Here is a 17,512-nt window from a genome sequence, read left to right as displayed (position 1 = left end):
TACATTAATATAAATTGATAAATATATATAAAGAATAATAATGATACATTAATATAAATTAATAATAATACATTAATATAAACAATAATAATGATACGTTAATAATGATACATTAATATAAAGAAAAAATAAAATATTACTAAAAATAATTAAAATGAATAATAATAATAATAATAATATTGGAAAAATTGATACATTAATATAAATTGATGAATATATGTAAATTGAAATATTACTAAAAATAATTAAAATGATACATTAATATAAATTGATGACTATATGTAAATTGATAAATTAATATAAATTGATACATTAATATAAAGAATAATAATGATACATTAATATAAATTAATAATGGTACATTAATATAAAGAAAAAATGAAATATTACTAAAAATAATTAAAATGAATAATAATAATAATAATAATAATAATAATAATAATAATAATAATAATAAATTGGAAAAATTGATACATTAATATAAATTGATAAATTGATGAAAATTTGATGAATATATGAAAATAATATGTAATGAAATCACAACATTAATATAAATTAGAACATGAATATTAATTTTAATGAATTAATATATTAAAAAAAATTAACAAAGAATTAAGAGAAGAAGAAAGAAATTAAAAAAGAAAGAAAATAAGGTAAAAAAGAAAATAAAAGAAATAAAATGAAAAAGAAAAAGAAAAAAATGTATTATAAATGAAATCACAAATTTTATATCCTATAAGGGTAAAAATGACAATTATACAGGAATAAATTATTTTATAATTTATTTATCAAACACTACTCTGCTGCTTAAATCTATAATCTCACAGCTGTACCAAACAGGTTACCAGACCTATAAATTATAATTTATAATCGCTTCCTCACAACTGTACCAAACGGGACCATTGTTGCAATCATAATTATTTGTTAAAAGTTTTATGCTACTGTGGGTGAAGTTAGGAGGCATGCATGATACCCATTTACTTTTATCAATATAATAATATTTATATTTGAAACTATTTGAAATTATTTGAAATTAATGCACGAACATGCAAACATATGGGATGGATAAAACTATTATTCTCTAATACTGATTATATATTTGCATGTGCAACTCTATGTACGTGGCATCATCACAGACACTGTGGACCACACAGTATTTAAAGTCGTTAAAATACCTCTTAAGGGTTGTTGGGATGTCCTAAATAAGTGATTTTTTGTCTTTTTAAATTAAAAAGTTGAGAAAAAAATATAGATATTTGGGTTAACTTTTTAACTTTTTATGAAAAAATGTGTATTAAAAAATTGTATAAATAAGTGTGTAGGAGAAGATATGGTAGGAGGCAGTACAGATTCGCAGTGGAGTCGACTGGTTGAATAGATGAGAAAATATTGTCTCCTTCTCGGGCTTTGATTGAATGGTGTTGTTTGGCCCGTGGCAGCCCTCCATGGGTCCCTTTTTTTGTAATCGGAACCATTCAATTTGTAGAACTCGTCGAGTACTATATGCTTTTAAAAAATCACGTTGATTGGATATCAATAGTTATCTAATCGTGCTAGTTTTTTTGTTAATTGTTAACTATAACACCATCAATTTTTATACAAACTGATTTGATCACGTAGTTAGCGATATTCGATAGATGCGATTTTTTACAAGCATATAATACTAAACAAGTTCTACATATTAAACGATTCAGATTATCAAAACGGGACCCATGGTGAGCCCTCACGGGCCCAACTTTACCATCAAATTTAGTAAATATACACATGATTTTTTTTTTCCCCTTTCACTAACTAGTTCATCGTGTCAATACCTAGATTGGGCCAAAAAAAATGATTTGTATTAATAATTGTATATTGATTTTTTAATATTTTTTTTGGTGAATAGTGATAACTTTTTGACTTTTTAGCTTTTTCTAAGGTTGCCAAATCAGTCGCCAGGTTTGGCAAGTCTCACAAAATTTAAAAAGCCAAAAAATTACACAAAAAGTAAAAAAAGTCATGACTATTCATACAAAAAATATATTAATTTTTTTTTAATACATTTTTGTAATACAAAAGTTTGAATTACACTGTCAGTCGCACTGCCCCAGCAGGAAGGCAGGTCAAACACATTTTGGGCAAAAAAAAAAAAAAAATTACATATGTAAAGTTACAAAGTTTGATGGTAATGTTGGGTCCTTGGAAATCCACTAAGGGTTCCGTTTTGATAATCCGAACCGTATGTAGAACTCGTTAAGTACTATATGCCTGTGAAAAATCATGTTGATCGGATATCGTTAACTGTATGATCAAATCAGTTTTGTATAAACAAAACGGATGGTGTAATAGTTAACTGTTGAACAAAAACTAATCCGATCATATAGCCATCGATATCCGATCAACGTGATTTTTTACAAGCATATAATACTCGATGAGTTGTACATATTGAACAGTTTAGATTATTAAAATAAGACCCGTGGTGGCTCCCACTGACCAACGATCACTATCCAAACACTTTGTCCCGAATGAGACAATAATTTGCTATGTAACACATGCTACTCAGCAGGACAATCGTATAACCTACTCAATTTTCTTCTCCTATACATTTTATTTATACAATTTTTTATTACATATTTTTTTGTAAAAAAACAAAATATTAATCCAAATATTTATATTTTTTTCCTCAACTTTTTAATTAAAAAATATAAAAAGTGCACAGACACCCCAAACAATCCCTTGGTTTGTCTGATTTAGTTCGTGGATTAAGCCCGTTTAAGCCCATCTTGTTAGGTAAGGTTTTGTCCTAAGATCTTTAGCATCCGTTTGAAAAGTGGATTGGCTTTTTAGTTTTTTTAAATTTTTAATTATTTTAGCTTGGACTAAAAAGTTTGGTTTAGAAAGAATTTTTTAATTTTTTTACTGTTTTAGGTTTTTTTTAAAAGAAAAATATAATAATTATAAATTAAATGTAATATTTTATTTATTGTGATTAAAATAATTTATTTTATTTTTTTAATGACTATTTTACCCGCAAAATAACTTGCCAAAGTCTTGATCGAGTTTAGCCTGCATCGTAAAAAAACACCTGCAAAACTCAGGGCATTATTAAAGCTTGGACACCAATTCCGTAACCTACATTTATAGAATGGAGAAATTAACTTTTTGTGTAAGTTTTAAAAAAAAAAATACAAATAGGTGGAATAATTTATTAATTTTAATAATTATAATTATAATTTCTTTCATAAATATAATTTATTTACAAATTTTTCTTATAAAATTTATTAATTTATATAATTTTATTTTCTTAAAAAAAAATCAGTATTATTATTAATCTATCCACGTGCACGCACGGGGACTCTCCCCATAGCCCCCACCATCACTACCATCACAATTCAATGCCTAATCTATCTAGATATTCATTCGCAATCGTTTGACGCTTTGCTCTCTCTCTCTCTCTCTCTCTCTCTGTGTTCTAATCCTTTTCTGTTTCTGTTTTTGAGCCATTTCAACAAACACTTGGAGGTCGTGTTCAACGGTATGAAACCACAAACACCGTCAAGAGCAACAAGAAGAACAAGAAACCCACTTTGGTGATTGATTGTAGAGAGCTTTTGAGGGGTGCAACAATGGTGATGGAAGGTCTCCAAGAAGATATGGGTGATGGAAACATGCAATGTAGAAACCACCCTTACAAAAACAACTCACCAGGTGGGATCTGTGCTTTTTGCCTACAAGAAAAGCTTGGAAAACTAGTCTCCTCCTCTTTCCCCATAGCCGTCTTCCCTTCTTCTTCCTCATCTTCATCTCCTTCCTTCAGATCTGACTTCGGTGGTGGATCCACATCGACCCTCTCTGTTCGACCCAACCACCCATCATCGTCATCTTCCTCATCAACCAACAACACCATCAACAACAATGACTGTCACTACCATCAGTATTACTCGAGGCGATCTCGAATACCCTTTCTTCTCACCCACAAGAAGACTAAGAAGAAGAAAGACCTCACTCTCGCTGGTGGTGATTCGTCTACAGACCAATCTAGCATTGTTTTCAAGCGAAGCAAGTCCACCACCACTCCACGGCGAGGGGTTCGTTTCATGGAAGCGGACGAGGACAGCCCTCGGAGAAGAGGGTTCTGGTCGTTTCTGTATCAATCGAAGCACTCTCGTAATCGTAGAATCGATAATCATTGTAAAGAGATTTGCTACGCATCGTCTTCAACAATGGGGGCTTCTTCAAATGGGTCTTTCTCGCAGAGATCGGCGAAGAAGAGAGAGGAGGTTGTGGTGGTGGAGGAGAATGAGAGCCCTGATCAAGCAGCGTTTGATCGGAAAGTTTCCAGATCTAGATCGGTTGGGTGTGGAAGTAGGAGCTTTTCCGGGGACTTTTTCGAGCGAATCTCAACTGGGTTTGGGGACTGTACTCTCCGGCGAGTCGAGTCTCAGAGGGAAGGCAAGCCTAAGGTCACCCCTCTCCACCGCGGCGGAGGACAGGATTGTATGAAAGAGAGAGTCAAGTGCGGTGGGATTTTTAGTGGGTTCATGATCACTTCTTCTTCCTCCTCATCTTCTTCATCTTCTTACTGGGTTTCATCTTCAGCTGAAGATAACAATCATATGAGTGGCAAGGCGGCTGCACCAGCGAGGCATCTTTCTCATGGGAGGAGTAAGAGTTGGGGATGGGCATTTGCGAGTCCAATTAGAGCTTTGAGTAAGCCTTCTTCAACTGGGAAGAGAGAGGGTTCTAATAAGAACACCACCAACACCACCCCCAACCTCAATGCCATTCCTTCTCTGTTGGCTGTGGGAGGCTAAAGATATGCTTTTTGAGTTTGCTCATTAGCTTAAACCTTTAAAGTAAACATTACAACCTTGTTTTACCTGTGTATTTCTCTCTATATCTCTCTTTTGTATTTGTCTGTGTTTTGTGTCTGTCTCCTTAGCCTGTGTTTGGTACACTTTCTAAGTTGTTCTTTTATCAATTTGGTGTCTTTTTGGTTTGGCTCAATCCTGGATTCCAATTCTAAGATGGGTTTATGAGGTTGATGCAATTAAACAATTGGGTGCAAATGGGTTTTCAAATTCCCTGTTTATTACACAATTGAGTCTCAGCATGGATCACTGCCCTTAAGTCTTTTGGTCTCTCTTGTTCAAAATATTGTTTTGAGATTATTGCACTTCAAGATTTTCAATGATTCAGGTTAGAAGTCTTTCGGGACATGGAGACAAAAAGATTTGGGAACATATTCTTGGCCTTCAGTCTCCTGTGATTGAGAGAAAAATTGAAACAGAATAGAATGACAGATGATCCTCCATACTGGATGAATTGATCTAAATTGTGCCACCAATTGTCTTTGATCTTTGTTGCATAAAATCTTGTGGGTTGGTCCAAGTGTGTCTAAACCTTTTGTTTGTCCTTGCTTGATTGGAAACAAATCTTGATCATATTAGTCTTTTAAGTAATTAATTAGTCTTTGTGATCAGCTTATAGGAATTGTGTGATGCAATGAATTTGTAATTTTTGCACTGTTTCTTTTGTTAGTTGTAACTTTCATGTTAATGCAAAAAGAGATTCTGTTAATATATTATATGTTGTGAACAAGTTACAACTTTGCATGTTACACACAGTGATTCTTGCTTGATGCTTTGTATTTGACTCCATATATATACATGGTCCCTATCTCTTGATTAATGATATGATGGCCTAACTTTTATACACAAAATATTGTGAACTTTGTAGTGACTTTTATGTACGTAGTTGTAAATTGTGGCCTTGTAGATCTTTTAATGTCTCAATCTTTTAGTTGCAACTTTTTCGTTCTTTTTCTTTTGTAATGGTTGGTGTCCGTCTCCCCTCCCCTACTTGCAGTACATCTAATCACTCACAAATTATGTGCATCAATTAGACTCGTACTGTCTCACTAGGGATTGAGCCGAACCTAAGGTGTCCGTATTTATAATAACTATTGAACTATCCGTAGGCAAAAGGAGATCTATTACATACTAGAAGGGTACGAACCTAATATGTGTAGGAAATTGTGGTATAGAGAAAAGAGAATTGTTTGGGATATTGGCTTAATAATTTTACTTTTTAGTCCTTGTAGTAATTGCTAGGCAATGTAAGTATTTAGAGAAAAAAAATAGTATTGTGGGTTTTTGAGAATAAAATTGTGACCAATTTGTTCATAGCAAGTGAATTGTGTATTTTATATAAGATTTTTATTAATATATATTTTTAAAACACATGTTAAAATGCGGAAAAAGATTATATATCTTGCTTGAAAGTAAAGGGTTGTTTGGGGTGTCCTAAATAAGTGCACTTTTTGACTTTTTATGAAATATGGGTTGGATATGGGTTGGGTTTGAAGTAATGTGATAGAGAGGTGATGTGACTTAAATAAAATGATATGACTCAAATAGGATAGTGATTTTTTGACTTTTTAAATTTTTTTAAGAATGCCAAACTTGGCCTAAGTATAACAAAGAATGTGTAATATTTAAGTCTCTTAATAAAAAATTAAAAAAAAAACCTTTATATATAATAAGAGATTATATTTGTGAACTTGCGTGTACATAAAGGGGTTCATGATTGAAGATTTGTATGTAGGCATGTATCTATGTATGGTCCCTATCTTTTGATTCATGATATAATGGTCTAACTTTTATGCACAACAAGATTGTGAACTTGGTAGTGACTTTTTGTGCCACAAAGTGGTGAATTGTGGGCTTACGTAGATCCTCCCTCCCTCAATGTCTCAATCCAGGAGTCTTTCTAGTGTCTCTTTGTATGCATGTATGATGCTCTACTTTTTCTAGCTGGCCTAAAATTATAAAAAATAACAATGACTTTGCCAAGCATCCCAAGTCACTAGCATGTGCATGACTCATTGGTAACAACTAATCATTGTCTTAAAGAAAAAGAACAGAAATTTTGAGGATGAGAGATTGAAGAATCACTCTCAAGTTTCAGTCAAAGGAAGGTGCACATGTTTGGTGGGACCATGTCAAAACTCACAGATCTAATTCATGGGGGGGTACCCTCCCAAACAGTACTTAAAGCCAGGCTGGGTGAAGAACAAGATGTCTCTCCTTTTGGCCGTAAGGTGCAATTATATATATATATATATATAATATTTTTAATAAATTAAAAGCAAATAATCAGAGTCAGAAGTTAAATACTTCTCTACCTGCTTCTCGAACAATTTCTGTGTGTCATTTTTGTTTTTTGTTTTTGTGTTTTCAAGTTTTGAAAAGCACATTAGTCAATTGAATTTCATTTGCGAGGAAAGTTGTGGGCCCAAAAGTGTTGTGGGTACGCAACTCCTCTTGATTGGAGAAGAGTTCGATTTTTCTGATTTTTTCCTTTTTTTTTTGGGGGGGGGGGGTGCGGGAAGGGTATCTAGGGTGCAATTTGAATGGGTTCAAATTGAGGAATCCGAATTCAGTTGAATTTTTTTTACGATTTGAATAAGATTGGACAAAATTTTAGAAATTTAAATTAAATTTGGACAGGTTTAGATAAAGATGTCAAATAATTTGAACTACCTGAAATTTGGATTAAATGTATAAAAATATTAAATATACATATAAATTATTAGTCATTACATGATATTAAAGTAATTTAAATTATTAAATCATATTAAATATATATTATATATACAAATAACATAAAAATTTTTATTTTTACTTTTATTTTCAATCATAAATTGTAAAGACTTTTATAGCGACATCTTTCTTACATTATATAAAAGAAAATTTATTAGCAATTTTTTTTTCAATAGTTTGCATCCCAATTAGTTTATAAGATATTCTAATAAGTTTTATTATTTGAACATTTGATCTAACAAATCATAATTCTTATATTTGAAATATTTTATAGACATTTTTATCTTTATAAATATTTTTTGAACGATTAGTAATTTAGTGACGTGAACATTTATTTTTTTTTAGAGGAATGATTTTTTTTCAACGATAGTCTATAGACCTAGAAAATAAATATTTTGAATAATCACAATTAAGCTCCTGATGGGCCCATGAACCCAAAACTATCTAGTTCAGCAACACAAATTTTTAACTTTTTCCTTTACTTTCTATTTGATCGGATCAAAAAGAAATTTTGGGACTGTTTCGTTCTCCATATGACTGGAGACAAACCAACTTCTTTATAAAACTATTTTTGCATAGAAATAAAAATGATGAATGTTTTCAACTTTATATTGCTTTTGTTTCTAAAAACAAAGAAAATGAAAATGACAACAATACCAATTAAGTGAAACTTTCTAGTAGTAAGATTGAAAGATCAAGTTCATAGCACCTGGCCAGTTTAGCCCTGAGAGTGAATAATTAGATTTTTCAAGCATTCTGAAAAGACATGGAATTAAAATATACATGATCTAAAATTCATTTAATTTCATTTCTACTAATGTGATGATATAAAATTCACAGTTCATTTGTTGGACACTTTAAAACTGAAGTAGAAGATGCCTTATTTTCTCTTTCGGATTTCTCGTCTTGTTTTAGGTGAGGATATAAAAATTTTGAAAATGAAAGTCCAAAATTCATTAGGAAATTTATGCTGTGTTTGGTTGGAAAATTTGGAAAGAAAAATAAAAAAGATAAGTAAAATGTGAATAAAACATGCTTATATTTCACATAATTTCACAGACGTTTTCCCTTTCCCTTTCCAATTTCCTTCCTAAATCTCCCAACCAAACATAGCATTTCAAATCCCTTTCCAAATCTCTCAACCAAACACAGCATTAAGGAAAATAAATAATCAATGCTGGTACATATATACACATGATGACATGAGGGGCAGAGTAGCAAAAAGACATGGACAAAAAAAAGGCTGTTTTGAAAGACTGTTAGTGGCTCAGAACATGATGAATGGGGCTCAAAGGTCTTGTACTTTAGAACCCCACGAGGCAAATGTATGGACAACCACTACAGTCTACACTTTTATTACATCATTTGAGGGAGGGGGAGGGGGAGGGGAAATTAGTCTGATTCAGAATCATCATGTCAATTTTGATATTGATTAATAATGACTGATCAAATTAAAAAAACATGAGGCCAAAAGATGAACATCAAGCTAAGATCAAAATTGACATGATGGCCTCGAACTATATAAAAAGGACTGGGAGGAGAAAGGGCCTTGTGGAGGTGGAGAAACTTTTTCAGATACGGTGAAAAAGAAAAAACGAAAAAAAAGCAGCTCTTCGATGAGGTTCTCTCATAATAGGAGTAAATTAAGTTGTACAGAAAGTAAAGTTTGGTTATGGCCTTTCACTGTCACCATTAATCTCTCACATTGGTATCTACTTCGGCCTTTAGCGTCAGAGAAGTGGTGGGCTTGAGGGCCCATGTACTATACTTCTAAGTTGTCTTCATGGTTTGGAAGAATAATACAAGCAATGTGAGGGCAATTTGATAATTATGTAATAGTTGCTCCAATGGAATTGTTATTTCATTTGTCATAACAACTATAATATCAGCTGGGTGCTGAAACGGAGTTGTCAAATTTGGACATTGATATCTTTGTATCAAATTTGGCCCAAATTTTAACAGATTATCTACATAATCACTTCTTTTTTTAAACCCTTATTCAAGTTACTTTGTTATTTTGTCTAATAAGCTGTAAAGAGAAATTGTACCAAATAATATGACATGAACTCTCACAATAAATATTAAAAAAACGGTTATAAATAACTCGTATAATTTCCACTAAACAACCATTAAGCTAATACTTTCTTCCATCTACAACCTAGTATTGTATCTCACACATGAAAAGACAACAGTGTTTATCAAGCTAACACTCACCTTATGTACAATAATCATGTCTTAAATGTGGAGAAACAAACACATTGACTCGGACATAGAGCATGAAAACAAGCAAAGCAAAGTGCACAATGATATAGAGATATTAGGAAATGACCTAACAATATATATTAATCAAAAATCAAAAATTAAAAAAATTAATAAACTAACACTCTCGCATGCAAACTCTTCTCCCACAATGCGCAATTCTATCTCGCATCTCACACGTGCAGAAATAACAATATTACTTATCAAGCTAACTCTTCCATGATTTACAACCATGCATGTGGAGAGACAAACATATACTAACTTAGGCAAAGTACAATTATACAAATTAAATAAAGTGCACAATGATATAGAGATAATAGAACGACAAAACTCAAACTTAAAATCTCGAATCAAAACATTGATTCCATGTTAAATCACTTTTCTAATATCTCAAAACATCATGAAAGACACCTAACATTATATATATAGAGAGAGAGAAAGATGAAATATTAGATTCAACCCTACATACTCAAAGCAGATGCCCAGATTCAATGCCTCAATAGCATTATTTGATTAGTGGATGGGTCCTCAAGCCATTGTGCAGTCGATTCATTATCCTTTTTCTATGTATTCATTCATACCCCTGTGAATCAGCCATTGGTGGAGGACAAGTAGCAAGAGGCTATAAAGCTGTGTAATAAAAATTTGGCCCACTTCAATTTGAAAATTGGATCAGTTATGCTGTGTTTGGTTAGGAGATTTGGGAAGGATTTGGAAAGAGAAATGAAAAAGGTGTGTGAAACTATGTGAAATGTAGGTATATTTTATTCACATTTCACCTTACTTTTCCCTTTCCCTTTCCAAATCCCTTCTCAAATCTCCCAACCAAACACAGCGTTAAGGAATGAGTGGCAGTGGTGGAGGTTTAGCCTTTGTCTGGATGTGAATATATAATAATCCTATGCTATATCAAATTACAGTCAAGCTTTATACTGTGTTTTTTCTTGTTATGTAACTTCCTCCATGCGAGGACCTCAATCAACTTTGTTTCTTTCTCATTATCAGAGAACCACATTATGATCTTAGGCATGAAAAATGTAAGGTGCTTTGTTGTGCAAAGTGAGAATCTAGATCAGAGGACAGGAGAGATTTTTAATCTGTTTTGTTGTCTTGTGATTAAAATCTCAACTAAAGTGTTAGCGTTGTGTTTGAATCTTAAGTTTGTGAGAAATTTTACTCTATTTAAAAAAAAAAAAAAAAAACAATACTATGGTGATACCACATTATCACCAACACATAGTATCACTATCTAATAACAAATTATCATGCGAACATAATAAACTCCACTATATATATGTGGCAATTACAAAATTAACTTAGAACATAAAATTACATCTCAATAACGAGGTTAACTATCCCATGTGTAATTTCATTATCGGTTAGTGTCAATGATGACGTTAAAAGCTGCAAAAATGTTTCACATTTAATTGAAAGCTGTTCAATATTTGCTAAGTTAGCTTAGCAACAAGCCATTTCCAAGTTGTGGAAAAAAAAAATGAGAGAGAGAGAGAGAGAGACCTGTAATTTCAAAGTTATTGACAACCTACATATTTCACTGTGTTATCTGAGAACTCAAGTTCTCGAAATCAATGTCTCCCATTCCTGTATCTTCCTCTTCTTCACTGTCTTCATCTCCACTAGCTTCATTCTCACCAAGCTGAGCCATGTGTTCAGCAGCCAATTTATCCTCCCGTTCACTCACCTAAATTAATGCAACATATTGAATATAGACACATACAGAGAGAGTGAATCTCCCGAGTGTTCAAGCAAAAGCAAAGAAAGACATACCAGTCGGCCCTCTTATAATTGATATCGTAGAACTCAATAATTTTGATCAACTTCATAAATTTTTAAGAAATCAACTTCGTTCTATATGTATAATCAATAATTTATTACTTAGTAATTAATTTTAAAATGTTCTTTTATTATTAGAGTACAAAATAAAACTAACCATAAGTAATAAACAAGGGGATTAAGAGCCTTCATAGACAAAAGATTTAATATGATACATATATTGTTTTGTAGGAGAAATGTGTTGCCTTAACAAATAATGCATGCAAGTTCTATTTTTATACTGAATCATAAAACTGTGAAGAAACTTTTTCATATTGATAGAATACAGAAACTTAGTATTTACAATTTTTTTTTTTTTCCTCCTGAGATTATAAATTATTAGTAGGCCTATTGTGCTCGACATCCACAAGAGAACAATGACAGAATTAAGGGACATAAATTCAACACTCACCGTTCTAGGTGCTACTTTCACAGTAAGTTTCCCATTGTGGCGGTCTATTTCTTCAGTGCAAGCTGCAATTGCTTTATTAAGAATTGATATCCCCCGTTCCTGCCCCAATCAAATCAAAGGATAAAATTTCATGAGAAAATTGCAAACTTAGGTTTTTACAAACTTACGAGATCAATGACTGAGAAGATTAATAGAGCTGACAAAAAAAAAATCACACAGCACTAGAAAAACAATCTTTGTTAATAAATAAATCTTAAAATGAAATGATATAATTTCTTGGGTTACTCTACAACAAGCTTAGGCTGATTAGCTCATTCAATCTTCAAGACATTAAATTCAAGGTTAACATTAAATCAACAAATAACAAGCTTGAGCACACATGCACAAGGACACAAACACATTCATGCTTATGTATGTCGGTGGGGGCCACCATTCTAATACAAGCAACACAGTCTCAGTTTATCAAATAACATTTCATCTGATGATCTGCGATTACCTTGTCAAGAGTCTGAGTGTTAAGAACATACAATGGAGGAGCAACAACTGTAATTTTCACAGGGCAATCCTCATTGCCAGCAGCTTCACCTTTGCGCATGGCTTCCTGCAATGTCAGATGTGAAACAAAGTACAAATCAGGTAAGCATTAGCAATACCCACCACAATCTCACTAATGTTTAGAGATAAACTATCACCAAAAAATATATATATAGAGAGATGAAAAGTGTGGGCAACATTAAGACCTTAATGTGAAGAACACCATCAAACTGGAAACATATCAACTCAAGGTCAGCCCGAATCTTCAATGGCTGTGCAGTCATTCTTCTCCTGATGTTTTTCACAAAAGCATCTTTGACTTCCTCTGACATAGCAGGAACCACCTTAGTGACCTATCAGATGGAAAGATCAACAGTAGGCATCATAACCAGTAGGAAGAAGGTGCCCAAAGGCCTTACTTGAACAAGGATTACCTCCTGTCCATCTGGACCAATTTCTTTGACTTCACGGTTGAGAGAATTAAGAACAGAATCAGGATCATTAACAATCAACTTGAATGCCTGCAGCCCAAAAAAGGTAAAGAAAGCAGAAAAGAAAAAAGTACTCTAATCAGCAATTGCTAGTTGTGGAAAAAGTAATAGTTTTAAGAAGCTCTACATAATCTCACCTCAATAGCATGGCCATATTTTCGGTATAAAGGCCAGCCAACATGGATATACAGATCCTGCAATTGATAACTTGCATTCAGAAGTAGCCATGTGGAAAACATGTTGACAAATCGGACACTTTAAAATTAATTTGACATAAGCACACAACATTACAAGCAATATGTTCTTTAAAACAAAAACACAGCACAAGAAAGTTCACAAGACATAAGAAAGATGGACTTATTTAGTGGCTACAATGCTAAATAAATTCATTGAAGAAGAAAGGAGATAGATGAGGACCTCCTTATGAGCATAAAAAGTACAGTGGGGTGGCATGGAGGGAGAGATAAGTTATAAGTTATAACCATTGGAATTACAAATTGTAGCTCATTGAGCTAAAAAATGGATTAAGAGCTTTAGGAACTTTCCAAACCACCTGACTTTCTCAAACGCCATGGAATTTCAACTCAATGCTAGAAAGGCAAGCAGGAAAAAAGAGAACGGAAAAAAATAAATAAATCAAAAGACTGGGTCAAAAACATTTTATATCAGACAGACAAATCAGAAGAAAAGTATCATCCAAATCTTATAACCATGTAGGCTCAGCCAATTGCTAATCTGCTATATTTATTCAAATTACAAAATCAACACCAAAACCAGCCAAATCCAAGTGTATAGAGCAAGGCCTAGCACATGTGAAGTATACATTACATGAAACCCATACGTACAAATATAATGTATTTCAGAAAAGAGGAGACATTTCTATATACTGTTGTTGTTCATAATGTTTGAAGAACCCATGTCAAACCATAGAGTAACATGCTTGTTGGCAGATGCTAGGCATATGCAACATGTACGTGTTATGAATTAAGAGTAGCGCATTTCTTGTAGGTTCTTTTTTTTTTTTTTAATTTTTTAATTTTTTTTGCTCTTTTTTATTTTGTTTTTTGACTGGCGAAAGTCAATTATTAGTTGTTGGATTAGCTCCTGAGGCAGTTGAACCACCAACCTCTACCTTTCAAGCATCTAAGGGCTACCTCCATGCCACTATTTTTTATTTTTTTTTTGATAAATAACCTCCACGCCACTATTATACCAGAGTGTTCCATCAGATGCACTCAAACAAACACAACATTTAAAAATATAAAATATAAATCCATTAATTATTGCTGCAATCACTGTAATTCATTGTATATACACCGACTCTGTGTGTGTGTAGGGGCGGGTAGTGGGGAGGCAGATAGTGGTAACGAAAAAAGGGAACTTGAGCCACTATCATCAAGGTCAAAATACCAGGCTGAAATCATAGGACAGACATGCATCCGTGCTACATATAAAGCACTCTTTACCACAAAATGAATATATCAGGTTCACGGCCTTACCATATGGGTGATTCAATGCATCATGTTGGTCCCCACTCAAAATGTACAAGTGGAAACCCAATTGAATAGGAAAACTGGATTCTTAAAGATCGAGCTTTAGCACTGTTCCCCCAGCTTTACGTATGACTCATTTTAATAATACTGCTCTTTGCAAAGTAATACTTAGTTCTTTATGAACAATTGACACATAATCACAAGTGGTCACACGCCCCTAGATGAAGTCAAATGGAAACTACCACCACAACCACCTAAATGACCAATGACACCACTTGAATCCACCTTTCAATATTTACAGAAAATCAAATTGATGAAAGAACCAATTAAATTAAACTCGAAAATGTTTCTCTGTCTCCAATTTTTAAGGATAGGTTGGTTTGGAATATTCATTCATCAGATTCTTTTACTTGTAAATCCTTTCTTGATAAAATCATTGATACTTCTCATGTACCTCAGTTTCTGTTTCATAACAAGATTTGGAAGGCGTGTGCTCCTCTTAAGATGAAAATGTTCATGTGGATCTTGGTTCATGGGGGCACTCTGACAAATGATTCATTGCAAAAAAGGAGACCTTCGCGGTATCTTAATCCTCAATGGTACATCATGTGTTGTAAAAGTGGAGAATCTCTTGATCATCTCTTTTTGCATTGCTCGGTGGCTAGGTGTTTATGGCATAGGGTGTTTGGATTGGGTAATGTGATGTGGGTGGCCCCAAAAGGATGTGCTCAAATGCTATTATTTGATTATCAAGTTTTTAGAAGGTCTAAGAGGGCTAAAGTGCTTTGGAGTGGTGTTGTCTTTGCAATTTTATGGATTGTTTGGTTGGAAAGAAATGCTCATGTTTTCGAAGGAGTTGCCTGGATATAGACTAATTATGGGATAGGGTGAGATACTTGGCGTCTTTTTGGGCCTTGGCGAGCTCAGTATTTAGAAGGATTCTGCTTTTTTTGCTTGCTACCGACTGTGTTACATGGACTCGGCACTTTAGGGTGAAGTACTCGTGTCGACACGACACGACACGACACGACACGGGTGCGAGTGTGGGATTTGTGTCAAATTCGCTTGTTCTCTCTCGGACACAGCTCTTTACAGACAGCAAAAGAAATGAAAGAGGAGAGAGCAAGAGAGAACTTGGTCGAAGCTCTATCTAGTTGATCCAGTCGAAGCTCTATCCGGTCGATCCAGTCGAAAATTGAAGCTCCATCAGTTGATCGAACAGTTGAATAGACTAGACGACTAAACCGTATCCAAATTTGGATACATATCCATATATCCTTAATTTTTAATTTTGAAGTGTCCGACTCTTAAATACGCACCCGTACCCGATACCCATATCTAAGTCCGTGTAACATAGGCTACCGATTGGGTGTCAGTTTGTTCTGTGGAGTAGTTTTGAGTTTGAAATTTTTGTATTTTCTTCTCTCTTTTTGATTTTTTTTTTCATTTCTCTTCTAAGAGGATGTCTTATCCTCTTTCTTCTTGCCCTTGAGCCTTAATATATCTTTGTTTGTTGCTGATAAAAAATTTTAAAAAAAGAAAAAAAAAAGGGTACCCCAAAGCATTTCAACATAACACCTCTACAAATTGTCAATGTCACCAACCAAACACTAGTACCACCACCAATTGCACGAGCATCAACATGACACATTACCACACCATGTCACTTGCAACAAGGATTGTTTTGTAACTTGGATTCAGTACACAAATAAATTTATTAGTTTTTTAACAAAAACATGATTCCTAACCATGCTTTAGGTAGAATGGCATATAAATTTGTCTGCACACTAATTGTTTAATTTTGGATTTGATGTATATATATATATATATATACCCATCAATTTTACCGAGAAACTATTTTCCATGAAAACAAACAGCGTCAAAAGGGAAGAAGAAAAACAAACCACGAAACTACCTCTAAATCGACGGCCATAGTTTCGGCAACGTGGCGCATGAGGGAGTGAACGAGCTTGCTCTTATTATAGCGATCCTCACAGGCGAGAATGTCCTCCTCGGCGACTCTGCGCTTGCTGAGATTGACGTAGTCTTTGTCAGGGTCGACGCTGAGGACCATGACGGGCTCGGTGCGGCCGACCTTGATGAGGCTGTTGATGCTCCGTATACGGCGGCGAGAGAGCTCTGAGAGGAGGATCATCCCTTCGATGTTGTTGTATTCCAGAAGATAGACGTAGGCGCAGAGGTCACCGATGCTCTTCACCTGCACCATCACCGCCGTGTCTACCTCCGGGTACTTGGCTTCGTACATTCTGCACTCCAAATTGGGCGGCGCGTTTACAACCCCCATTGTTTTCGCTTCTTCTGATCGTGACTCTCTCTCTCTCTGTATCTAGGGTTTCTGTTGTGGGTGAGCAGAGCGTGTTTGGAAAAGTGTCTCTGATGAGAGGACCTTGAGGAATGCAAAACACGCAACTGCACCGCCTCTTTTAATAGGGTTTTGTGAAGGGTCTAGGAGTAAAATGGGGATTTTAAAGCTTGAAAAACTTGATTTGTTCAAAAAGGTAACAACGCCCACCGTGGGGCTCGAACCCACGACCACAAGGTTAAGAGCCTTGCGCTCTACCAACTGAGCTAGACGGGCTTTACTTGAAGGGATAGATTTTTAAAGCTAATTAAAATTAATACAATTATGTACTTTGCTTTTATTCCGATGGCCCTTTGGATAATGTTCTTGAAAATAAAACTAGGGTTTAATATCATTAAGAAAATGCGTAGTTTCTTGTAATCATTTAATGCTTGTAAATCCTGTTCTCTCTCTGGTACTATTTATGTAAAAAATAAGCGACAATTCACAAAAATTAAGTTAAAATGAGACGTTCAAAAGAGAGCAAGGTGTATATAATTATATCCTCATTTTTGAATAATTTACTTTCATTATTGAAATTCACG

General features: G+C 33.9%; 2 protein-coding genes and 1 non-coding gene across 3 annotated transcripts; 1 reads left to right on the top strand and 2 right to left on the bottom strand.

The window, feature by feature from the left end:
- Positions 1-3,278: 3,278 nt before the first annotated feature.
- Positions 3,279-5,076, top strand: LOC114292724 (uncharacterized). The gene has a single exon (XM_082872945.1). It carries the CDS (start codon positions 3,606-3,608, stop codon positions 4,791-4,793), a length of 1,188 nt encoding a protein of 395 aa, XP_082729071.1. The 5' UTR covers positions 3,279-3,605; the 3' UTR covers positions 4,794-5,076.
- A 6,162-nt stretch (positions 5,077-11,238) lies between these two features.
- Positions 11,239-17,195, bottom strand: LOC114292714 (eukaryotic translation initiation factor 2 subunit alpha homolog). The gene is made up of 7 exons (XM_028236740.2): positions 16,521-17,195; positions 13,250-13,306; positions 13,056-13,142; positions 12,828-12,974; positions 12,584-12,688; positions 12,088-12,186; positions 11,239-11,544 (listed from the first exon to the last, which is right to left on the bottom strand). Exons 1-7 carry the CDS (start codon positions 16,908-16,910, stop codon positions 11,395-11,397), a joined length of 1,035 nt encoding a protein of 344 aa, XP_028092541.1. The 5' UTR covers positions 16,911-17,195; the 3' UTR covers positions 11,239-11,394.
- Positions 17,132-17,204, bottom strand: TRNAK-CUU (transfer RNA lysine (anticodon CUU)). The gene has a single exon. It is a non-coding gene; the product is annotated as a tRNA-Lys (tRNA).
- Between the last annotated feature and the right edge of the window lie 308 nt (positions 17,205-17,512).

Source organism: Camellia sinensis, chromosome 6 (genome assembly GCF_055761805.1).
Source record: "Camellia sinensis isolate YWXY chromosome 6, ASM5576180v1, whole genome shotgun sequence".
Lineage (NCBI taxonomy): Eukaryota > Viridiplantae > Streptophyta > Magnoliopsida > Ericales > Theaceae > Camellia > Camellia sinensis.
Note: the sequence above shows the minus strand (reverse complement) of the source record. Positions and strands in the feature narration are given on the sequence as shown.

Excerpts from the sequence above, each read along its gene's own strand:
- LOC114292724 (XM_082872945.1), top strand. The coding sequence starts at position 3,606 with ATGGTGATGGAAGGTCTCCAAGAAGATATGGGTGATGGAAACATGCAA.
- LOC114292714 (XM_028236740.2), bottom strand. The coding sequence starts at position 16,910 with ATGGGGGTTGTAAACGCGCCGCCCAATTTGGAGTGCAGAATGTACGAA. Across the intron at positions 12,975-13,055 it reads TTGGTCCAGATGGACAGGAG|GTCACTAAGGTGGTTCCTGC; the intron begins GTAATCCTTGTT and ends TCCATCTGATAG. Across the intron at positions 12,187-12,583 it reads ACACTCAGACTCTTGACAAG|GAACGGGGGATATCAATTCT; the intron begins GTAATCGCAGAT and ends TGATTGGGGCAG.